The sequence below is a fragment of the Talpa occidentalis genome, unplaced genomic scaffold (assembly GCF_014898055.3).
Source record: "Talpa occidentalis isolate TD23 unplaced genomic scaffold, MPIMG_talOcc4v2.1 talOcc4.5, whole genome shotgun sequence".
Taxonomy (NCBI): domain Eukaryota; kingdom Metazoa; phylum Chordata; class Mammalia; order Eulipotyphla; family Talpidae; genus Talpa; species Talpa occidentalis.
Genome location: NW_023604861.1, coordinates 20,721,097 through 20,746,366, shown reverse-complemented (window position 1 = coordinate 20,746,366; position 25,270 = coordinate 20,721,097). Strand labels below are relative to the sequence as shown.

Genomic DNA, 25,270 nt, shown 5'->3' with positions numbered 1-25,270 from the left:
TCGGGACTTAGAGACAAGGTGTGGCCCTGGGAATGTCCATGTAAGTGACAGCAGTTCCGGTGTGTGCTGGGGCGGGGGGGCGGGCCCCGGGCTCTTGCCGGAACTTGGTACCGGCTCTGCCCGCAGCCCCTGCCGCCTCGGGTTCTGGCGGCCCGGCCCCACCCCCGCTCCTGCCCCGCTCCAAGCGCACCGGCCCCCAGGCGGGTGCCCGGTTTGAAGCTCGGTCCGTGTCGCCGCTCGAGCAGCCCCCAGAGCGCGGAGACACCCAGAGCCCAGCCTCGGGGGTCCACGGGGTAAAGGCGCCGGCGGGGGAGGAGCAGGCCCAGCGCTGGGGCTTGCGGGGAATCAGGGGGTTTTAGGTTCCAGAAGCGGAGTGCGCCGGGCGGGGTCAGCCCCCTCCGCTCAGACGCCCTGGGGCGGGGGGCGGGGGGCGGGGGGGGGAGAGTCCCGGCCTGGCGGCTCTGGCTGCGGCTCACCCTCCCTCCGCCGGCTCGGGCCCCCACTGCGACTGCGTAGTTTGCTTTCGGCCTCTCGGCGCCCCCCTTCGCGCGTCCCCACCCGGGCCCTCTGGTGGCGGGGGGCTGGGCTCCTTGCTGCCCCCGCCAAGGTCCCCGGGCCTCCCCGCGCGGTCCCCGGGGCGTGGGCGCCCCACGCCGCCCAGCCTCGGACTCTGGCCCTGCCCTCCGCCGCCCCCGGGCCCAGCCTAGACCCGACGTGCCGCCCGGAGCCGCGGCTGCTCGCTTCCCAGCCCCGGCGCCAGGGGGGCGCGTGCCACTGGGGCGCGGGGGGCTCCCGCTGCGCGCGCGGTCAGCCCCGCTCTTGCCCTGGGCGCCGGCTGGGACCTGAAAAGCAAGGATTTTCCTTGAATAACCGGTAGAAGACCCAGTTTTCTTTCTTCTGGCCGTTTAATGAAAATGCACCTTCCACTGGGGGACAGTTTCGGACGCCGCCCCTACCTCTCCCCTCCCCTCTTCGAGGGCGCTGAGGCCCTCGCGACCGCTGTCGGGCGTCTCAGCACCGTCCCCGCCGGCCATCCTCAGGCTCAGGGCTGCGCCCGTGGAGCTCCGTGGCTCTCTCCTCGCTGCGCGCTCTGTGGCCGGCAAGCCCACCTACCTGTGCAAACCCCACGGGTGTGGCGTGACGCTCCCTCCTGCAAAGGGGCGCAGCCTCCCCCGCCCGCTAGCTGCCCGAGCCAGCTTCGCCGCCGCCCGGGCAGAGCCGGACCCTAGCCCGGCGGCGGGTTTAGGTCCCAGGGGGGCGGCGAGGCCCGCGCCCCGCCCCCGCCCCGTCGCGGCGGCAGAACGCGCTGGTCGGAGAGGGGGTGTCCAGGCCCCCGGGTTTGAAAACAACCGCGAAGAACCCAAACTCTGCAACAGACACACCCGCCCGTGGCCCCACTCGAGGTGACGGAAGTTCTGTCGCCTTCCCTTCCCCGCGCGAGCCGCCCGCCGGCCGCCCGGCCCCGACGCAGCCCCCCCGGGTGGCAGGGGGCGCCGCGGGCGCGCGTGGACCGCGGGCTCCCGGGCTCCGCGGCGCGGGTCCGAGGACCGAGAGGCTCGCGCCGCAGGCTCAGCGCTGCGCGCAGGACTCGGGTCCCCAGGAGGGTCGGGAGGGCGCGGGGCAGCGCGCGGAGCCGCGCGTCGCAGCCGGGCAGTGCGGAGCCGGGTCCCGCCGCGCGCCGCCAGCCGCCCCTCCGCCGCCGCCCGCGCGAGCCCGAGCCCCTTGCGACGGGCTGGGAAATAGTTGCCTTGTCATGGAACACATTGCCCTGATTTATTATAAAATTTTAACGAAATCATGCATATTTTAACAGCCTTTAATCACTGCATGAAAATTTAATTCATGGACTGTAGCGCGTTTAAATAAATGAAGTGTTAATTCATTAGGATTAATTAATTTGTTAAAGGATTGTGTGCAAGGTTAAGGTGGAAAGAAAACTCTTTGTTGGCTTCGCGTCGTCTTCGCCAGGTTTCGCGAGCGGTGATCAAGGGGAAGGGACCCCGGAGAGCCGGCCGTGTCTTCGGGTGCTGCCTGGGTGGGACTGGCGGAGAGCGCCCTCCAGAACGCGGGGAGCCCCGACCCCAGGGGCTCCGGGCGGACTGGACGGGAGGGGGGGGAAGGGGCGGGGAGCGGCGAGGCTGCGGGACTCCGGGAAGGTTGGGGTCGCTGGAAACAGAGGGAGGGGAGCGGGCTCGGCGGCCAGCCAGGCGGGCCAGACCGCACGTCCCCACCCCCAGCACGAAGATGACCCCAGTGAGGGAGGAGAGGTCGCCCCTGCCGGCCCTCGGAGCGCCAAGCTTCGGCTTAATGGACCTATGATGAGCCAGTCCTGCCACCTTCTGAGCCTTCCAGCGCCCTGGGAGCCACTGTCTCGCCATCAGGCCGCCGGCCCAGGCGGCGAGGGCGAGCCGAGAGCCCCGGGGGACGCTCGGAGAGAAGGCGGAGCAAAGGCAAACTTGCAAGCTCAGACTGGAGCAATCGGGAAACCTTTTTCAAAAAGGATCTCTGAGGTTAGAGAATAGTTCCTTCAGCACCTCTCCTGGGACATCGGTTAAGAGGAGAGCTGACACACAGGCAGCGCGGGGGTCCTCTTCGGCACCGAACTCTTATTCATCCTTGAAGACCCCGTATAAGTAGCACCCCCGGGAAGCCGCCCTGCGGCATCCCCAACACGGACACTTCCTAAGAATCAAAACTGACAATTAAGACCTCCCTCCTCACAGTAAGGCTCAGTAAATGGCCAAATCCAATTCTTGCCCTCGAGAACTGGATCTTCACAATTCCAAATTAAGACAAACGAGGCGCATACTTTTAATTATTTGCTTAAAACCGCGTAACATTTACCAGAGAGGGTCTGCTCTCAGTTTAGGCACAGCGAACCTAGGAATCTACCTTGTTTCAAGAAGTGGGGCTTCAATTCAAGGTATTCTACGCTGCCCTTATCGTGCAAAACTGAAGATCACCCTAGTCTAAGCTCCAGATGGGATCTTAAAAGGAATCTGCATCTTAATAGACGCTTCCTCGCTCAGAGTGGGGTTCCGAGAATTAGGCAATAAATGTTCACTGCACACTCTGAGATCATTGCTTAAAAGGTTTTCTCTCTGCCAAGTTTTATTAAAGAGATCGGATTACATCGTGATAGGCAGGCTCTGTTGTAGGACTCCCACAAATAGGGGTGAAAAGACCTTCTTAGGAGACTTAAGGAGAACCGAACAGGCCACACTCCATAAAGTTAAGCTGTTAATCTTACGTTCTCTACAAATATCATGCCAGGTACAGATGGGGGTGGGGGCGAGGGAATCTAGTAATACTAGAACTGAAGAACTGAAAGTCACTCAAATATGTAGAAACAAGTTCCTGAAACATAGGGTTCAAGGACAAAATTCTCCCCTTGTTCAGGGGTGTCTTTGTTTCAAGCCAGTGTAGATACCAAAGAGATAAGAAAACAAAGTTGATACAAAATGGTCTGCTAAATTACAAATCAGTTTCCACTGATTAAAACAGGGAAAAGGCTTGTCATGTTTGGATGGGATGAAAATTTTTAAAATCAACACTCAAGGTCATGACCAAAAAAAAAAAAAAAATCTTATGATGTCACATTCCCTTAACCATATAAGAATGAAGTAAAAAAGACGCTTTTGCAAAGATATAAATTGATGTGTCTACTTCATCACTTGTGTATTTTTTCCCCTATTTTCTGCTATTTAACCCTGGGGGTGAAATTCATGTAAATGTCAGAATAGGAATCTTCATACTTCAAAGTGGCACACTTAATTCCCATAATTGAGCTTCTACTTAGCCGCCGAGTTAGACCCAGAAACACAGACAGGAACTGTGTAGTAGTAGTGAATGCTATTTGACAAGAAACATTCCAAAGTACTTTATAAAGAATCCTTGGAAACCTCAAATCCATTCATCCTTTGGCCTTCGAATGTGAAGTTCTATGCTTGGGGACAGGAAGGGTACTTACCAGGCTCTGGAGTCAAAAGCCCAGTTCTAGTACATGGTTGCCTCCCATTCCAGCTCTGTGAGCCCTAATCTTCCATTCACTTCTTGGTAAAGTAGGGTTAGTAGCTCTTGGCTCTCAGGGTTTGAAAAAGATTGAGCTAGAAGTTTGCAAAGTATTCGGTATCATTAAAAGGTAGTTTTTGTTTTTTTTAAGAAAGTGTACAAATAGGTATATTTTAAAATGTGAGATCATATTTATCACTGTCACAACAAATTTGTTAAAGAATGCAAACCTGTGATTAAAATTAAACTCTGCAGATTCGCCTCAGCAGAAAACTATCACTAGTCTGATTGGATTAATATGTGAAATACTATTTAGGGAGGATGGAACAGTGTTCCTGAAGCTCCTGCGGACTGGGTATTAGTAAATCAAGTTACAGACTATGGATTTCCATGGAACAGGATCGGTGTGTACTTGGATTAAAAACAGACACATTCTTGGTAAAGGAGAGTTTCAGACAGAATTAAAGTGGGACTTTATTTATCCAAATTTACTTTGACCATTAGTTCTGAAAAATTTTTTCTATTCTACATGGGATAGAATTTCTAATGTATAGCTTAACATTGTCAAAGATATTTATACACTGCTAAAATAACATCTCTCAAAATATCCATTGGTTTTAATATACCAGAAAGGCAAGATAATAGTTATTGGAAAATATAGATGATAAAACAAAAATTATCCTTTATATTACGTGGTTGGGGGGCAGTGGAGAGCTCTTATCACTTCTAAAAGTGGAGGGCATGATTCTCCAAATCATAAAAGTGATTTGTTATACTTTTATTGAATTCCTAGAGTCTATTATTACAGGGGGCAGCAATTTTTCTGTAAAAAGCCCAAGTAGTAAATATTTTAGGCTTTATAGACCATATAATCTGTCACAACTATTCAATTCTGCCGCTGCACTGCAAAAGTAGCTATAGATAATACATAAGCAGATGAGTGCAGCTGTGTTCTAAAACTTTATTTAGAAACATTGAAATTTGTACTGCATGTCATTTTTCTGTTATGAAATATTATTTGGATTTTAAAAAACTATTTAAAATGTAAAAGCCTTAGCTTGCTAAAAGTTTTCGTTCACAGGCCTCTCACAAAAGTAGGTGCATACCAGATCTGGTCCAAGGGCTACAGAGGTTGTCAGCCCCTGACTGATAAGATCAAGTAAAAATGACACATTTTAGTGATCTTTATAAACTCAACATCTGAGACAACATCAATGACTACAGTGCTTATGACATCCTTTATTCAATTCACATAGAAAAGCATGCAGTATTAATGTAAAACAGTACAGTATTAATGTAAAATGTTCAGTGCACATTAGATAAACAAGTCATTAGCATACAAACCACTTTTAAAGGCCTATATAGGCATACCAAACATGTTTAGAATAGTATACTTTTTCAGAGTAAATTAAAAATTGTGCTTAGTTCACCTACTCTCAACACCCTCTCCACACTCTTCATGGAAAAAAAATTTTGTCCTACATAAATGGTATTTTATTAGCCAACTGAAACTTCTTTTTCGTAAGCAAGGAAAACAGTCCAAGCAAGAATGCCACCATGCAGAGTTTTCACAAAGAACATTAACATGCAAACGACAACTTTATCACTCCAAAAAAAGCTTCCGGGATGTAAGTGGATCAAGAACTTAGTAATGAGTTGCTTTTGCACCTGTGTATCTGGAAAACAAATGTGTGTGTGCAGGTTTCTCCAAACCCAAAGCCGAAACCAAGAGGGCTCAACTTCCCATTTAGAACACACATAAAAAGGGAAGCAAATGAAGTTACCTGACATAAAACAAATATTTTCATACAGAAAATGTATTCTTCCATACCAACAAAACATTTTTACAAACACTGGCCAACACACAACGTTAAAATGCAAACGTGAAACCTAAAAAAAGTAAAAGAACATCAGACTAAGATTAGAGTGCTATTTCTCCATCATGGCTTTACATAAAATTTAGGCCATAACTAAATAAACATAAATAAAAAGGGTCAGGCAAAAATAATTTCCACCCTAGGAAAAGTAAAAAAAAAACTCAAATGTGTTAAGAACAGTGAATAGACAACACTTACAGGTTTTATTTAAGAAATTCGAGTTCTAACACAACTGAGGCTCATGAAAAGGTCACTGTATTGAACAGTTGAATCAAAGTCCAAAAGAACAAAATATACCCAAAACCAGAAACATAGAATATTCTTTAAAAAGAAGCCCTTTCCCTACCTTTTCTGGTCAAAAAGATCCCTAATGAAAATGAACAAAAGTATTCTGAGTATAGGCTAATCCACCATTGTGACTTGACACTTGAATAAAGATTATCAATTCCAAATTGTATAGAATTTTTATGAGGGTGAAAAAGTAACTTGAAACTTCTATTCCCCTCAGGACAGAAACATAAGTGACACTTTCTAAAAGTGAGTCAACTTTTAGTTGCTTTTGATGGGCTGGCATTGGAAAGGCTGCTCTGGATTTTTCTTTTTGTTGATTGATTCACATTTTTATTTCTCTTTTCAGGCACAAAGGCAGTAGACCAAGGAGACTGAAGATGGTTGTGAAGACTGTGCATCTCTGAAGACATCTTAAATAAAGAGGACCCAAACCTTTGATCTTCAAATAGCCGGTGTGAACTGCTTAACAAAACACCCTGAGAAAACTCAGTCTGAAACAAACAGCTTGGGGGTTTGATTTCCTCAGTCCCTGGGTTAGAATTGGAATGGAGTGAAAAATCCTCATTCATCTCTTGGTCAGATGGGGAGAGGAGGAAAAAAGAACTGGGTTTCCATTCATTTCCATTTTCTAACTGATCGGCAGTTAGAGACCCTTTGGAAAGGTTTGGCTTAGTTCTTTCTTCCAATTTATCAGGCTCCTCAAGAAAATCACTACCTTGAGACGACTTTGACAACCCATCCAAGTCCGCCGATTTAAAACCGCTGTTACAAGGACTCTTGCTGTTATCGGACTCTGACATCATCGAATCCAGCTCCGAGATCTTGTCAAGGTAAGCCGCGTCCATCGACGCTTCGCTGGATGTCCGGGTCCGATTCATTTCGAAAGAGCGAATAGAATTCAACCTCTTGGATGAACACGAGCCTGACTTCTCACTCAATTTTGAAGTGATTTCTCCAACAGAATTTGCTATCGTGCTCCCCTCTGGACTTTCAAAGCCCAAGCTTGGGGCATAGCTTGAGGTGCAACAATCCCAAAATCCTGTTTTGGGGGAAGTAAAGCGTTCTGATTTCTTTTCATTTTCACTTCTGTCGTCTTCTGAAGAATCTTTATTACAAACACTTGGAGAATCACAAAAATCATCAAACACCAATTTTCTGAGGTGGTTTGAGGGCTTTTTGGAACCTCCCGTTTGGACTACAGAGCTCTCTCTATTTTCAGGAGTGCTGAGCTGAAGGCAACTAAGGGACAAAGGAGTGCAGGGAGCTGGGAGATCATACAGTTCTTCATCCTTGTAGAGTACACAGTCACTGGGCTTATTACTCCATTCTCTTTCCAAGTAAGTGTCCATACTTGTATCTGGCACATCTAACATTATCTCCACGCGCTTCTGATACAGGTCTTTGTTCTTAGAACTATTTGGTTCTGTCTTGCTGGTGCTTTCCTGCCTGGCAGAACTGCTAGAAGGCTTTGCCAGGTGAGAACTGGAGGTGGATGTGCCAAGCTGTTTTCTGGCACCGTCACCTTGATTCTTTGATGTCAGAGCCTCCTCACTGCCTTTGCTGCTCTTGCCGTCTGCCGAAAGTGCTCTCTGGCAAATGGAATTCAGAGCTTCCTTCTCTTCACTTGAATTTTTTAGCTGTGCAATTTGAGATTCTAGTTCCTCTATATACTTATCACTTCGTTCCAGGGCTTTCTTGAGGCGATTGGTTTCACGTTCATACTGTTCTACCTTGGACTGAAGAGCAGCCACGGTAAACCTTCCGAACCTGCAAGGGACAAAGAGATAGGTGACTCTCACAACTCAAGTATTTTTTTTCTTTCCTTTTCAGAGTTGAAGAGTGCAAACTGTCTCAGTTCATTCTTGCATTGCATAGCAGTGACATTTCAGACAACTCAATAAACAGGGCAAAGCAATGCCAGGTGTAGGAGCATAGAAAGAGGGTTCCACACTTAAGTAGTAATCCATGTTAGAAAAGAAAGCCAAGATCTAATAGGATACTTTTGTGGTCAGATCACACCAGTGTGGTAGCAGAGGCAGAAATCTGCTGATGATTTCCCACATAAGAGCTGATTTTATCAATTCAGCTCATATATGCATGAGGAGTTATCCCCTAAAACAATGACAAAGATTTATGATAACATTTGAACAGTCGTCTACATCTTGAAATATTTACATTCAATCATTTTCCTATTGCACAGCAGTGTTTTACAATACATTTCTTATACAATGTCACCTTGTCACACATTAAATGCCAATTTGAAATGCAGAAATCTTAGTAGTCCCAGCAGGGGTGGTTTTAAATACTTATTTGGACCCTTTCAATTACAGCCACCCTCCATTTGAAGTTTTTACTTGGCTCTTCTGAACACTGTGCTTTAATTCATTTCAGCTCACCTTATTTTTGGCATTTTACAACTGTGTGGGCTATCAATCTCATTTCTTCCAACTTTGAAATACAGAGTCAGTGCTTGTGGTTCCGATATAGTACACATAAAAACATTTTACGTTTTCTTAAAAGGAACATTTTGCAGAGTAAATGAAAAAGAACACATCCCAGATTCACCCTTCACTCAGGATTACCTTGTTTTTATTATAGACTGGGTTCAACTCAGGAAACAACCTGGCTGGCAGTATATTTGGAGCTGGTGATACAAAGATCAATAGGAGAGTCCCAACTCCAAGGGACACAAAATGTCTACCTTTATCAGACACCAAGGAAAATTCCATCTTTTAGGAAACTGCTTATTATGAGCTAAAAATACAAGCCTTACATGCTAACCCTATAAAAACAACTTCTCTCCAAAGTTCTTTTAAAAATCCTTTTCTTGGGCCTCCCTGGTGGCGCAGCAGACCTTTCCTGGCTCGCCCGCTGCTCCCCTCAGCAGTGTATTTCGGTCGATCTGCCTGTTCTGTTCCCCACTCTGTCCCTGGTGAGTCCTCTCACCCCCCGCATCTCTGGCCTGTACCCCAGCTCTTGTATGCATAAATAAATAAATCTTCAAAAAAAAATCCTTAGGGATTTTTTGGATGAAATTACTGATCCAGCTTGAAGAATTCAGGGACAGTCTGGAGGAAGGATTTTGAGAAAATAACCTCAAAAAATTGCTTGTATCTGTGGGTTTATCTTTATTCTATCTCCTTCCCAATTTAAAAAATAATTACAATTAAGAAAATGTACTAAGTATCAAGAAAAACTATAAAGGAGAAGTCAACAAAATTGCACCTCTGACTATGACTGCCACTTAATGCCCATCACCCCCTCCTAAACTGTAGCTCAATTCACTTTCCAACTCACCCCCAACATAATCCATGCTTTTGTTAAAAAAAGCAGGGGAAAAGGTAAATATAGAGTCATAAAATATTAGAGTTAGCGAGGGCCTTAATAGACACATTGCCGAATATTGATGTATTCAGCGCAATTAACTGAACTATCAGAAAGCAGACTCCCCTCTACCTCTGAAAAAAATGAAGCAAAACCACAGGTTTTGTTAAAGACAAAGGTTATTACAATGACTATTCCCCTGAATGAATTTTGGAAGTTTTTCCTTCTTAATGTTTATGAGTTCTTGATTATAATTACTCTGGCATAATCAAATAGCTCACATATTTTTAATGGCAAAACTATATAGAACATTTATTAATTCAAACCAAAAAAGTGACAGTCTTTCATCTACTTATCAAGATAAAATTCGTTTTTAAGTACACTTTTTATAATAAAGGTATACTCAGATGAAAAAAAAAATCAAACAAACAGTTTAAGATCAACTGTTACTTGGTAGTAAGTCACTGTTACAAAAAGATGTCACTAGGAACTCAGAGCTTACATTCAAAAAGACTGGTGACAAATCAGGAAGGTTTCCCAAAATATGCATAGCTTCTTATTCCAGGTTTTAGTTTGGAATTCCAGAGATAATGTCATCTAACAATGATACTGTATTTGCCTTTATGATTTTTTAAAATTGTGTCTTTAAAAGAAGTAATTTAACAAATGGTTCTGTGCAAAGTCAAAATGATAGCCCTAATCGTGTTTCTGCATTATTTCAGAGAGAAAGCCATCAGAAACAGCAATGGCCAGCAGCAGCGTATACGTGAGTGGGAGAAGTAAGCAGCAGAAGTCACTGATGATGTCAGCTGTTTTCTAGAAGATCACCGCTCAAAATTCCACTTCAATACTTTGCAAGTCTATAATACTTTGAGTGATCAGACCTTTTTACCATGCTAATAAGGTACCTGTGCTGATGGGCAAAGTAAAAGAAATGTGTGGTGAAAAGCATGGAACTGATCAATTAATTCATCAATCAATCCATTTAATTTATTGTCTTCTCTCTCTCTCTCTCCCCATTAGAGTACACGCTTCAAGAAAGCAGGGAATGTGGCTGGCTCCCCAGTACAAGTCCCCAGGTAGTGTATCCCTCATTTAATATTTCTTGAATACTGTCCAGATAGAGCCAATACCGCAGGATAAGCTAAACATTCTTGGACCCCTTTATACGCAAGTTTTATGAGTCACCATACTGCTAAACTAAATGTTTTATACATTTGACTATTTTCCTTTTTTCACTGACACCGAGGAAAGCAACAGAGAATGACACATAAACAGCTTTGTCATTGTTACCTTGTTCCATTAAAAAAACCTCCCATTTTTACCTTAGTAAAAGAATGCAAATAGATGAGAATTTTGATATACCTAGTGGGGATTTTTAGCTTACCCTAGATCCTAAATTTGGCAATGAGCATTTTACTTGATCATACAGAAATAATAATTAGGGATGCATATCTGATGTTATATATCCATGGAAGAAGACAATGAGGATAAGAGCTTCTTTATCTTTGGGTTTTTATACTCTCTTATTCCAGATATTTCACAAATTCCAGATATTTCCAGAGTACATAATATTAAATGAATCAATGCCAAGGCAAGCCGGAGGGATTTCTAATATCATTTACCATACTTCCTTTTCCCGAGCAAATTTCAAAATGGAGTATTTTTATAAACATTCCATTAGAGACCAAAAAGCTTTGATTTTCAAAGTAGCAGTGATGGCCAAAGGCTTCATTAAGCCACAAAAAAACATCGTAGAGCAGTTTGGGATCTGCAACTGATATCAGAAGTATATTCTGCTAGAATCTAGGAGAAGCCGAAGGGATTTTTCCGCTTACAATGTTAACTGATGTACATAATCTGTCTGAGGGTGCCCCTTGTCCTCACAGCCACAGAAGTACAGCATAATCGTTCCTGTCCTACTAGAAATGAATGTCCTAAAGGTCTGCACTTTGTGGTATCCTACCAGATAAGGATCTCTCTAAGAGTGAAAGGCTGCCAGTGGACATGTTCTCATAGGCCATTGCACAGTAGGAAAAGGACTGTCTAATGGGGGTCAGAAGAAAGCAAATGTGGTAAAGAAAAAATGCCAGAACCAAGTATTAAAAGTATTACCCTCTAGTTCTATATTGCCATTAACTAGTTGTGATTTAAGCAATCCACTTTGCCTCTCTGGTTTTCAACAGCATCCACAACAATAGGGATAAATGCAGCAAGCTCAGTGGGTTGTTGAAACCATAAAACTTTAGAGACACTAGAGAAGTGAGTCCACCTGCTTCCCATGTATCTTTGATTTATATCTTCTCTTTTCTTTCTGGGTAACAGTGACCTAAAAAGACAATAATTCTTAGATCTGGACCAATTTTTGAGATCTGGCCTGAATGTTGTCAATACTGATGTGCTTGCTGCAAATGGCTCTGATGTGCACCAATTTCAGTTACCAGAGTTTAGTTAAGTAATACCAGTCACCTAACAATATGGTTCAAATGTCAGTTACCACATTATATTAACATAGTTGTATAAAGGTAAAACTTTGCCACTAGCTCTCAGTGTACAGAACACTATGTAAGTTCCAGACAGGCATCAAGAAAAGTGAAAATCAGTTCATTTCTTTCAAAATCTGAAAGTGACAGGCCACTGTGCATATGTTACTCAGTTCACAGACAGTGAGGATGTAGTTGTGCAGCCACTTGACATTTTATAAAACTGGATAATTAAAAGATGGAACTGACCAAAAAAGATAAAGGTATGGCAAAAAAAAATAAAGGAAAATCAGTTAAAACATAAATATAGTTATAGGTGTCTCCTGTGCAACGACAGAATACGAGCTGACCAGGGGACTGTTGAAACTGCTGTCATTCCAGAGGCCCTAGACTTGCCAGAGGAACTTGGGAGAAGCATGTATTGACATAAATAAGAAAACAGTTTTGACAAGAAGGATAAAGATGTCTAAGGGAAGTGACAGGCTGGCAAAATAGCTTTACATTGAAGCAATATGGAAAAATATCACAACACTGGAAGCACAAAGGAAAAAAACGTTTGATGCTGATGGAAGTGTAGGAATGTGACAAAATTCATCAAGGCATTAGAAGAGATGCTAGCTTTGTGTCATGAGCCATACGATGAGAAGGTAAGCACTATACAGAATATTGTCAAGTTATTTACAAAGAAAACATTTTAATTTGCAATGTTTCTAATTTAAACTGTAGTATATAAATACTACTTTTACTATTTGTTTATTCTCGCATATGTTTATAGTTGACAGAAAGTGTCGATGCCTTGACAAAAATTCCTAAGAGTTACACAGCAAATTTGATTATTTCCCGTTGATTAGTAAGATTGCTTTGCAGTTTTAGCTTGAATGGTCATTTTAAGGTCCTATACAACCATGCTCCGTGAAGATTACCTATACTAAAGTAAGGGCTGGGACATGAGAAAGCCACAGAAGCTGAGTTTGATTTTTTTTAAGAAAGAATAACCCAGTCACAGAATGGATTTTATTATTGAGTCGCTTGTTTATATAGCTGCAACTGCGTATCTTTTCATTTCTTTCAGACTCCCGAGGAATGTATTTTCTTTACTTTAAACAGAGGGGAAGCAGAGTTTCAGAGGGAAGTGCTTTCTGTTGTACAGGTATACCCCACTTTTTGAAAGTTTCTTTTGTCACTTTTACCAAAGACCTATGTGAGCACCAGTTTTTGCAAATCGGAAAAGAAATTCAAAGAGGACTGACCTTCAGCCATTCCTCCTCCTCCTACCTCCCAAAAGTACTATTTCAAAATTGAGGCAGAATCTGCTTTGCAAGCTTTCAAATAAAAAACAGGATTTAAAAATAACAGTGCATATTAACACAATTTTAAGGAAAACTTTTTTCTATTTATTACCCATGCTTCCACAGTTAAAAATTGTGTTGTTTAAAATGCTTGCGAGATACCTAGAGATTCTTAATAGAAACAACCTGAGTGCTAGACACTGCATGCAAATTGTAGAGAGAGAGATTCCCGTTTTTGGTCTCTAATAAGGGCTGACCCACCTACATCTACTTTGGATCCTTATTCATGGCCTATGGCGGTGGACTGTTCTTTACTGTGGAATAAATTCCCTCCTATTTGATAAATATATTTCATTTCAATTCCACAAATACATGCCCTAATTCTGTGCTCCCTTACCCCATGAAAAAGATCCATCTTGATGTTTGCATGACATCCATGAGGACCCTAATCTTTCATGGAAAGAGAACCCTAAGGCATGCTACTTTATGTCTTCTTACAGGTCTAAGAGGAATAAAGGACTTTCTACCTCTTCCAAAATGTAATAACCTTTACAACAACAACAACAACATCTCAATAGTGTAAAAGAATATACAACTATTGTTAGGTAAGAAACAAGCTTACTTAAAAATCTCTGGATTTGGAAATTATATATATGTATCTTCAAAGGATATATACATACTTCTCACTAAAATCTGTTTCTCCTTCCCACCTCAGCATGAGTGACACTAAAACAAAATTATAAACTGTGATCCAGTCACCCTGTCATAACTACTCAGATGACAGTTAATGAGGATACTGTATGCTAAGGGAGGCTGAGGACGGAAAACAAAAGGAGTAGCAGGCATTACCCTTGTTCTGAGCACTTCATAATCTTTCTGACAACCTCACTGCTTAGTCATTAGCATGCATTGCAGGCTCCTAGAATATCTTAACACAATAAAGGCAAATTGATAGAAACCACAGTAACTGTCCATCTCCAATTAGGTGAACATCCAGAGAAGGGCCCCTCAGGCCGCGGAGGAACTGAGTATGGGTGGCTGTCAGTCTGGCTCCAGCGTAGCATCAGGCTCCCCTGACAGTCTACAAGGTCCCCTTTCGGAACAACCAAAGGGCAAGGCAGGATCAGTCACAGGATCAGGCTGGGGTCAAATACCAGGAATCACAGCATTTGTCAGGGCAGAATTTGAGAAACAGAAAAGGTAAGAATAGGTCAAAAAGGCACAGTAGCCAAGACCAGAGTGTTACTGAGGAAGTCAAAAACCTGGGGTAGTTTGAATAGTACTGGCATGTCTGGATACAGGTTAGGAAGAGCAGGTCTGTGACCTAGGAAGGGGCCACATCTCAGCATCAGCAGGGAGAGGAGCAAGGGCAGAAAATCCTGTTTCAAGTAGGAGATTCAAAGAAGAAACCTGTTCCAGAGCCAGGCAAACCTTAACATCGACGCCTCCTTTCCCCTTTCTAACGAGCAGTCTCTGGTTCAGCTTAGACAGGAAAACTTCAGGAAATCCTCTGCTCTCTTCATTTAGAGAAAATGCCAGGGAAGCTCTGATTTTCTGGCCTTGTATACCCTTTGTACTTTAAGCTTCCAGAAAGCTCAAAATCTTAAGTGGTCAGTTCCCTCCAAGTGGCATCACAGAGTAGTAGAGTGGAAGGATATTTATCTTTCCTCCTGCCAGGCCCCAGAGAAGGAACATACACTCAGGTAGATGCACATAATTTGTATACATATATGCATTCCATGCATTTTAAAAATATGGTTTAGCTCCAAAGAACTCACAGAATTACTAGGCATCAGTCATGAAACTGATGAGCATACAATATAAAAACAGTAGAAAGAACAAGTGAAAAGTGATACCCCTGTCAGAGAAGGCAAAGAAAAGGGTATGAGACAAAGGTACAACAGTATGTCAAATTATGTTACATCTGGGCCCTGTGAGAAATTTGGTCTGGCCAGTCAGTTACAAGAAGGGGGACACTGGAGAAGAGGCAGGAAGGTTAAGCTGAAGACATATCAGTGGAGAGCCTCACACTAAGAGATCTGGACTTTAATTTACAGGCAGTCACCGAAGATAATTAAGGAGAGGAATGAGATGATCAAATTTATATTCTAAGATTCAGGCAATAACAAATAAAACTTTAGGGTTAAGAAAGGAGAACAGGCAAACAGTAGAAAGATTGTTAAAAGAAACTAGCAAGAATTCATGTGGATCTAAACTAGTGGGAAGGAGAGTAAGATGGATGATAGAGGCACTTACGAGCTAGGAGGGATAGACTATACTGACCAATTAGGTGTGGGATGAGGAGAAGGGTTGTAATGAAACATAGGAGCCTGAGGGTTTTTATCTTGGGCAACCAGGTGAGGAGTTGGCGAGGAGTAAAGCCATGAAGGATAGGAACAAAGCAAGGGGATAAACAATCTTTTGGGGGGTGGAGTTGGAGAGGATACTGGATACAATTTAGACACACTCCTACACCCCTTTTTTGTGCTGCATGATGTACTAAGGACATAAAATCATATCTGTTAATCCTTATACTGGCACATTATCCACATTTTACACACACTGGTTCAAAGAAGTTAATTTATCAAATGTTATTTATCTATTCATTTAATTATTTAACAAATATTTATCAGGTGCCTTCCAGGTGCTGGGGAATTGCAAGTGAAGGAGATAGGCAGCAAAGTCTTTAACCTTGCAGAGCTTAGGGTTTAGAATGGAGGAGACAGACAACAAACAGGTCTCTTAATTAAATGAAGAAGATAATTTCACACAGTGATAAGAGCTAAGACAACAATACTGTAATATTGGTTGAGTGTTAATGGGCTCTATTGCAAGTGCATTTCAACTTTTACTTCATTTAACCCTTACGACAACCTTAACAAAGCTACTAACATTGGCCCCAGAAGTTACTACTATTGTCCCAAATAGTAGTAGCAGACAAAAACTCAGATAACAATGAAGTTAAATATCCTCTTCTCCCAAATCACAGAGCAAGTAAGAAGATAAACCAGAATTCAGTGCTGCGGAAACTGGCTCTGGAGTTTATGCTAATAATCACACCAATATTGCTTCCCCCTGCCAGGATGTTATTACTATGAGGTCATAGTAAGTGAATAAGGCAGTAGCTGGTGCTGGAGAAGTCGTCTACTTGAGACTGAATGATGTAGACAGGCCTCTCTGAAACTGACAACAGAAAAAGACAGCCACATAAAGATCAGAACAGTCTCAGAGTAGGAACAAGCCCAGCCTGCTGTAGAAACAGGAGGCGGCTAGTTTGACTGGAGCAGGATAAGCTGGAGGAGGGCGAATGCGATGAAGGGGGCCGGCATAGACCAGCTCGTGTAAAAAACAAATCTTATTTTTGAAAAATACTGCATGGTTTTAGGTAGGAAATTAAAACAATTTGATTTACATTTTATAAAAAGACAGTTCTGAGCATGGTGAAATGAACTGGGAAGGGAAGAAAGGGCAAAGTGCAAGCAGGGAAATGAATCCAGGCAATCTGTCTCCAGAGTTAAGCATTCAGCCATTATGCTTTGTGGTGAATTTAAGGTACAAGGTCTTGGGTAAAATTTTAAAATAGAACAATGGAAATATGAATCTATAGTTCAGGCCAAAAATAATTCAGATTTTATTTTGTAATCTCTGAAATAAAGGTAGATGATTATTAAAGCTATGGGAATAGATGAGATGGTTCCAGAAACACAGAAACAGCAAAAAGAAAAGCAAGACTAGGTCACAATCTATGAAGCTTATTCTTTCTTCCTCAGAGCACTTCTGTTCCTGTACTAATAATAGGAAATACTGCTCACATCCAGAGAGTAACTGGAGTCTGTCTCTTCCCCCAGGAGGAGCTGGGCCTGGGTGAAGATAAGGCCTGGGGTGGCTGTGCAGTAAAAGAGCTGCCTGCGGGCAACATTACCGGACCCACAGATCTCACTAAAGACACAGTGATAAGAACACATAACAGTCCTGAATACATATTTATAGAAAGTCATTAATTCAGTTATAACCAAGTTTGATATAAACAACCTACAGACTTATGTAAGCTGACTGTATGCTTTTTTTAAAATAGAGGCATGTTTTTTATTTATTTGTTTCGTTTATACATGCACTGGGTACAGTCAGAAGCACGGGAGGGTGAGAGAATTCACCAGAGCCAGAGCAGGGAGCAGAGCAGGCAGAAGGACCGCAGTACACTGCTGAGGGGAGCAGCGGGCGGCAGGAGAGGTCTGCGCACCATGTGGGACCCTCCTCCGGTGGCCAGGGAGCAGCCGGGGATTGAACCGGCGCCGCCGCAGAGGCCGCAGGGAGCTTCGCAACCCAGCTCGCATCCGCTGCGCCACCGGGGAGGCCTGCTGACTGTATGCTTTTAAGGTGAGTTAGTATCTGAGGACAAGTAACAGCTGCTGCGCTAAAGCCTCAGAATTGCTGGCAACAAGGCACACACCCTGCCTAGCTTGGCAAGAGCAAAAAAAGGCACAACTGAATAGACAAGTCTCAGAGAATGGGTATGGAACGTTCACATGTTTTACAAGTCAATTCTTTATACCTCTTCAAGCTAAAAGATCACGAAGGGACTCCTAACTTTATCAAGGGCAGATACATGCACATTTCCTGGCACAGTTTAGAAGTAACTAAAGCCAAGGGAATTTAAGAACATGAGAAATGCAGTGCTAAAAACTCTCCCTTTCAGCTTCTTTCCGCTCTCGTGTGTCTCACTATGTGGAGGTGTGGCACATTTGGTATCTCCCTTTAAATTTGAGACCGAGCACATGCCTTTCTAGTTAGAGCAGAGACCGATGGGTGCAGTGGAGTCATGCAGCCAGCAAAAGCAGTGGAAATAAATGACACGCCAGATCTTTAAAAGATTATAGTATTGTTTTTAAAATACCATGAAATACATTACTCTTATACAACACGCTCTGCTAAAGACCATTGTTAAAGTTTGAAGTTCCTCTTGTTTACATTAGATCTTTAGTTCTGGGACAATAAATAGCATAGTTGTTTGATGTTGCTATTTGACAAGAAATACCTTGTACTACAGACTGAGCTGTATCTCTCGAATTCATATTGAAGCCCTAATCCCCAAAGTGACTATATATTTAGAGACAGGGTCTTTAAGGATGTAATTAAGGTTAAATGAGGTCCTAAGAAGAAGATTGTAAGCTGAAGGGACTCTATACTTCTAAGAAGAGGGAGAGTAAACAGAGCTTCCTTGCTAACATGTGGATAGAGTGAAAAGCAGGCGGTACACAAGCCAAAAGGGTGAAGCTGAAACTGCCGAACTTTAACCTGGCCTTCAGAGTTGTAAGAAAATAAATATTCAATGTTAAACACCCTATCGCCAGTATTTTGTGTTGGCAGCCCAAGCTGACAAATACACTTTCCTAATCTTACTCCTCTCTACTGTCTAAATTTTAAAGCCTTTGTACCGCCATGCTTTGTAAATGCACAATTTGTAGCATACAAAAAACACTAAGGCTATGTGTACAAAAAAGCATACCTTCATGCCTAACGAAGTAGACAAGAGAAAAATAATGGGCCAAGGCACTTCTGAACCAAGGGAATGAAATGGAATGGATGGATTTTATTTTATTTATTTTTAAAGGGAAGGAACTTTAATACAACTAGGAAACAAGACAGGAAAGGCAAAGAATCTAGTTTCTAAATGAAGCACCCAAAGTTACCTGTCCCCTCGTGGGTAAAACTCCATCCAAATGGGATTGGCCCAGAGCAAGGCCCCAAAGCCTGCCCCAAGTCTAAAGCATCTTCCAGTGGGACCCACAGAAAAGGGTCAGAAACAACCAGACAAGCCCGGGAGGAAAAGAGCAAAATCAAGACAAAAACTGTCATGGTCACCTCCCCATGGGTCTCACCCACATCTGTGTCACCCCATCCACGGCCCAAAGACAAGCGCAGTTTCTTCACGTGTCTCTCGGCTCCATGCGCCTCCTCCTGGCTCCATCCCGCTTCCTTCCTTTCTCAGTCTCTGCATCCTCTTCAATCCCTGCTCAGCTCCACCCTCCCTTGGGTGGGGAGGGAACCTCCCCCTTTCCTGGGGACCCCCCCCCGTTACACCACGTCCCCCGTTGTCTCCCTCTCCACCTCCTCTCCCCGCAGTGGCTCCAGGATCTGACTCTCCTTGACCCTCTCCACTCCGCTCTTCCGTCCCGCTCCATGTCTCCCTCCTCCGCCATTCTCTTCTCTCCTCCTCAGACTTTCTCCTCACTGCTCTCTGGGGCCCCGTCCATCCTCTCTCCTGTTAGTTCCTTCCCGTATGTCAACCTCCCCCCTCTTTTATTCCCCCCCATGGATCGAAAAGACCCCCCCCACCCCCCAAGTTGGTCTGGAGCCTGGGGATCGAACCGGCGCTGCAGAAGCGCGGGCAGCTTTACAGCCCAGCGCTCAACCGCTGCGCCACAGGGGCGGCCCTCCTCCGGCTACTCAAGACTGAAGCTACAAAGGCTGCCGTGGAAGCTGATTTGTGGGATGGATTTTATTTGCTGACATTTACTCTTACAATTTTCTTTTCAACACATATAGGAGCTCTCCTCAGGTGAACCATATCTAGGTACTTTCAGCTTGTTAAGCTTCTCATTGAATCCCACTAGGATTTGGTAAGTTGGTATAGGGTAAATGAAGACTGCTGAAGGCTTATTGTGCCATTGGCCTCTCTGGCTATCACCTGTGGCCTTGAATGCAGGAGGCGCTTGGGCTGGAGTACGCATGCCCAATGGTGGACACCTGGAGTGTGGTGTGGGCATGCATAAGTGGGCACGCCTGAGCCTAGAGACTGCGCATATAAGGGTGGCATCACAGAGAAAGGTGGGCAGCAGAGGACTTTGCGGCAGAGCGCAGTGGAGAACGCCAGAGCCAAGATTCGCAGGGGTCTAGGAGGCCTCCGGGTCCCCTCACCTGCCCCACACTTCACTACAAATGGCGCAGAAAGTACATTAAAAGCCAGCAAAAAGTCACTGAAGGCTCCAGAACTCTACCTGTATGCCAGGATCCAAAGAGAGCCTGCCCTGGGCCTCTCCTGGTGGTACAGTGGTTGAGTGCTGGGCTGCGTGGCTGCCCTCAGCTTCTGTAGTGCCGGTTAGTTCCCTGGCCACCGGCGAGGGTCCCACAAAAAACAAACAGAGCCTGCCCTGTGCCGTCTTGCCACTACTATTGGCCCTAATCAGCAGGATTCAACACAGACAGGTATTGAGCCCTCTTTAGAGCTTGATGAGGGACGGGGGGGGGGGGGAGCATGAGTGTGTAGTGCTTGGTGGCCAGCCTCCTCTCTGTGGGTGCCTCTCTACGGTGAAAGTGGAGAGGCCTGCACCTGGTGGGGAGGCACTGGACGGACACGGGGGTTGAGAGTTCCTCACAGTTCTGCAGATGGTGTCTAGGACAACGCTGGAGGCACCTTGGCACCATAGGGGGCGACCAGTCAAGGAGCTGCAGGAAGAGTTAAAGATGCTGCAGGAACACAGGAGGTGGACAAGGTCCCAGAGCTACAGGACAAGACCGCGAATGGAGGAGGAGACTGCCTGCAAGGACCAGCCCAGGAGCTCTGAGGCCGCAGACTCCTCAGGAAGGAATGGCCCACGACTTGGGGCTGGTCCACGACTTGGGACTGGCCCAGTGCCGACTCAAGGACAATGGTGATGGACTTGGACTAACAATCCCGCTACAGCCTGTGCAAGGCTGGGAGGGTGATGTTATGACTATGGGAGCCTGGGTTGGGAGGGTGCATTTGTACACCCTAGGAGATGAAAATCAAGGGGTGGCTGGTGGCCCTGGTGACTAAGGCAGCTTCTGTGCTGCCTGGCACTCCCAGGGCCACAAGCCAGAGAGGCAACCGCCAGAGTGGAGGTCCCTAGGGGAAGGGGCAGGCCTGAGAGCAGCTGAGGCCAGCGACGGAGGAAGCCCTCGCCCTGTTCTCGGCAGCCAAGCAGGAGATGTATCAAAAAGCCAAGTTAGAGAAAACAAAAGGCTGGAGCCAAGGTCGGGAAGCCCTGAGCTGTTAAACGGCTGAAGGCTGTTAAAGAAGGCAGGTGAGCCTCTCAGTATCACCAGTTGGTGATGCCGTGTTCACTTTGGAATAAGGATGAGGTGCCGAGGAACCAACCTCGGGAGTGGGGTGGGATACCTGGCTCATGGTGCCTACAAGGGAAGAGGGGACAACAGAGGCCACAGGGGAGCTTCTGTCCAGGGGGTCCCCGCTCCACATGCCCGAGCCAGGGCTGGCCTTAGTGCAGGTGCAGGGTCTGCCGGTCACATTGCTGGCAATGAGAGTGGGCGTGACACTGGACATCTCTGGGCTATGGGCAATTAGCCCCAAAATTCAGTGAGTGCATCCAGGGGTGGGTGCTGGGCATGGCCTGGGGCTGACCGACACCCAGAAAGGCCAGGAGGCCTGATGGCCCCTGGCAGGTGCCCTAGATGTCCTGAGAAAAGTGTTCCCCCACCTTGAAGGAGCAGTGCCTTTAGCAGAAGACTTGAAGAATCATCCTCTGGCACCGATGCCATCTTATCTTAGACCCCAGGTTGGTGACTAGCCTGGGCTGAGTGGTATTCTGTGGGACTGTTACATTCAGGGGTATTCTCTGCGTCTGCGGGCAGGTCTGCAGTGTTACCGCCAAGGAAACTATGTGTAGATGGAGCAGCGAAACCTTGAGGGGTCAATAGTAGGTACCTAAGGTGCTCAGGCTTTTTGTGCCTTAGACTTCTGCTGGGAAATCCCCAGCGGATTTGATTTTGCAAAACTGGTTTCAGAAAACAGGCTTGATGGGAGGCACTTGGGGCGTGAGCAGTGTGGGCTCCTGCAGTATGGTGTGGGCATGAGCACCTGTACACTCCTGAGCCCAAAGACCAGCGCACAAGGAAGACTTGAGAACTGTAAGTAGCAGAGCTCTCTGCAACAGCATGCGCCCCCACAAGCCCTGGGTAGAGAAGGGGGAGAGGCCCGGGTAGGGAGGAAGGGGGAGAGCCCTGCACGCAGACGCTCTCCATTACCTGCATGCGTTTCTGATCTGGTAGAAGGCTCTGTCCAGAGCTTTTTAAGTGAAACTGTTCCTTTCCCCTAAGGAAAGGAGTGGAATTTAAAGATGGCAAAACCTAAATATATACGGGATCCAGATGTATGGCTGTTTGAGCAATCAGCGGCCGGGTTTCTTCAGTTCTGATTTTGTTATTTATCGGGTAGGAGCTATGGATATTTAAAAACACACATCTTGGTAGCTGGCATGAAATGTGAAATCTGGTGGGCAACGTTTCAAGAAATAAAAGCTACAAGCAAAATAGCTTTAGTTCCATTGAGCAGCTGTGGGAACGGTAATGGGCAGCGCTAGTGTGACTGGAAGGCAGGAGGCCAATACATGAGAGAAGCAGATTCAAAGCACCCATAACAGCAACACTTCCTAAGCTTATTTCACTAATTTGTCAAAGTAGGACATTATCCAAAGTGAAAGAAAAACAGGGTTGGAGAGTGCAGGGAAGGAACTATTAAAATGTAAAAGCTATGCTTCTGTCAGTTCTCTCTGCTTGGAGTAATTATGGTTTACTCCTACCACTCCCTGACACCACACTTGGTTTTACTGAAGGCAACATTATCTCTCTTTCAATTGATAAGCAGAGGGGTTGTCTGGGTAGGATAAATTTCCATTGTTTGCTTATGCTGGCTCTTTTCCATGAAAATCAGGAGGAAGCCCAGTGGCTGGAGAGGAAGTGTGCAGGGAACACTAACTCATTCCTCAGCCTTTCACCAGTTCTCTCTCAGATGAAGAGGGCCTCCACTGCTGGTCCTGTCTTGTCTCCACCTGCAACTCATGTTTAACTGTTTTATAATTTAAAATCTATATGTCAACTGTAAAGTGTGCCAATAGTTGCAATCTCTTGTTCTGGAATGGAATGAAAACTATCTCATAGTAAAGGAAGACTAAATTCACTTAAATGTATAGTTGAAATTAGTCCAAACTTCAACAATTTCTTACGTTCTACTTCAGATAGGCTTCTTTGTGTAATTGTTTTCAGTGTAAATGTAAGAGGACATGGACTCAAATCCTATTCCTACCACTTACTGGCTGTACAGATTTAAATAAATTCAATCTCTCTGGCTCTACTTCCTCATTATAAACATATTAATTATGGTTCTTATTATTGTACCTTGCCATGAAAAGTACTATTTGAACATTAAGATCTTTTAAGATCTAAAAGATATTATCTTCACTACTTGTTAGCACTGTTAAACAGCTAATGTAAAAACCAAGTGAACAGTCACCTATCTTGAGGCACATAAGACAAGTCTCTTGGTAATCAGATAAGGAAGAAAAATGAAGAATGAAATTCTTCTCACTCAAATCCATTCTATTCCACTTAAAGAAATTCATTATTTAAAATTAGCCTTAACTAAGATCAAGATTTACTAAAAACTAAAGAAAACACTTTTAGAGGCAAGGCATTCTACTTAAATCCACATGATTTAAAGAAGAATCAAATGAAAAAAACTCTCATAGCAGCTTAAAAACTCATAATCTGAAACAATGAACAAAATACATACTTCTGGGGTGACCTGTTATCAACTTCAGCCTTCAGTCGTAAGTTCTCCCTCACCAGGCCACCATTTTCCAATTTTAGTTTTTTATTTACCTTTAAAAAAAAAAAAAAGAGTTGAAGATTAAACAAAAACTGAAACAAAAGTGTCTTGCAAAAATTATATGAGCCATCTGTAATTCTTAGAGTGTTATCAGGAAACGGAACATGTCTTTAAAACTTAAACTCTTAGTCCTCCCTGGTGGCCTCGGGGTTAAGTGTCAGCACTATTAGATCCCAGGCCAGGAAGCTAACCCACATGACACAGCAGCCCTCTCCTGTCTCGCCCCTGTCTCGCCCCCTGCTCCCCTCAGCAATGCATTTTGCTGCTACTCCCCTTAGCAGTGTCTTTCAGTAAATCTGCCTGTTCTGCTCTCCACTGTGTCTCCATCTAGTGAATACTCTCAGGCCCAGCTCCCAGTTTTTCTATGCAAAAATCAAAACAAAACCTAAAACTCTCCACTGGGAATGACATGTGAAACTGTGAACTTGACCAAGTATTTTTAATCCATATTCCCCAAGCAGTGTGCAAATCTTCTACAAACAGTTCTGTTAGCTGGGCGTCATCAAGGAGCGATCACAATAGCAAACAGGGTGTTGTTTTCTTTTCCCTCTTTCACGTAACTGAATACTCGAAGCATAACATGACACCACACAGTTACTTGCAAAACAAAATTCTAAGAATGTGAACTATGGGATTGAATTGTGGTTGCTACTTAAAAATAGTTTTTTACAAAGTAGAGGAGTAATTAGAGGCTTGACATCTGACTGCAGAACTGAGGCTGGGGGCAGCCGCGGCAGGGGCTGGAAGGATGAATGGCGGAGGGAGCCTAAAGGGCTAGCTGGAGGCTTACTGCTGTTCTGGCAGTGGGTGTGCTGTGTTCACATACATTTGAAGAGATGTGAACGTAGACACCTATAATAGATATGGTGCTATTAACCAACATTATCTGAATAAAAAAAGTAAAAAAAGCACTCCTCTCCCACCCCCATAGCTTTTTAGTGATAACAAAATCATTTGCTTTCTGCCCAGAATGTCTCCCCAGTGTCTAGTTCACCACCTCTGGGGTCCTCATGCGTTCTCTTTCTATTAAGGAAAAAAATCCCAAATATGACTCTCTTTTTCAAATTGCATGATTCCTAAAATTTCCCTAACAAAACAACAATTGCTAGAAAATCTAGACGCTCAATATTGATTGTGGACAGTCTGAGAAGCAGAGTCTAAATTTTAGTTTTCTTAAAAGTTACTTCCTATTAATTCCCTAGTCATTTTTTTTTTTTTTTTTTCACTCCAAAGAAAATAAACACTCCCTGGACTGGAACCCAATCTTACCAAAGGAGCAAGAGAAGTTCTTTGAATAGAACTTTAAACAAAGTGAATGGATGACAAAAAGCAATTGTCAACAAAAAAGTT

General features: G+C 44.4%; 1 protein-coding gene and 1 long non-coding RNA gene across 2 annotated transcripts in view; one reads left to right on the top strand and one right to left on the bottom strand.

Annotated features, from left to right (window-relative positions):
- Window positions 1-5,001: 5,001 nt before the first annotated feature.
- The window catches only part of OBI1 (ORC ubiquitin ligase 1), a 42,689-nt gene continuing 22,420 nt past the window's right edge, over window positions 5,002-25,270 (bottom strand). The window contains exons 5-6 of the mRNA XM_037528844.2: window positions 23,825-23,913; window positions 5,002-7,946 (exon numbers count right to left, since the gene is read on the bottom strand). Coding sequence (XP_037384741.1) covers window positions 6,431-7,946; window positions 23,825-23,913 — 1,605 coding nt within the window. The 3' untranslated portion in view covers window positions 5,002-6,430. The remainder of the gene's footprint in view (window positions 7,947-23,824; window positions 23,914-25,270) is intronic.
- Window positions 7,708-14,161, top strand: LOC119259869 (uncharacterized). Its single transcript, XR_005128596.2, has 6 exons — window positions 7,708-7,967; window positions 10,226-10,407; window positions 10,527-10,582; window positions 12,368-12,633; window positions 13,059-13,136; window positions 13,776-14,161. It is a non-coding gene; the product is annotated as an uncharacterized LOC119259869 (long non-coding RNA).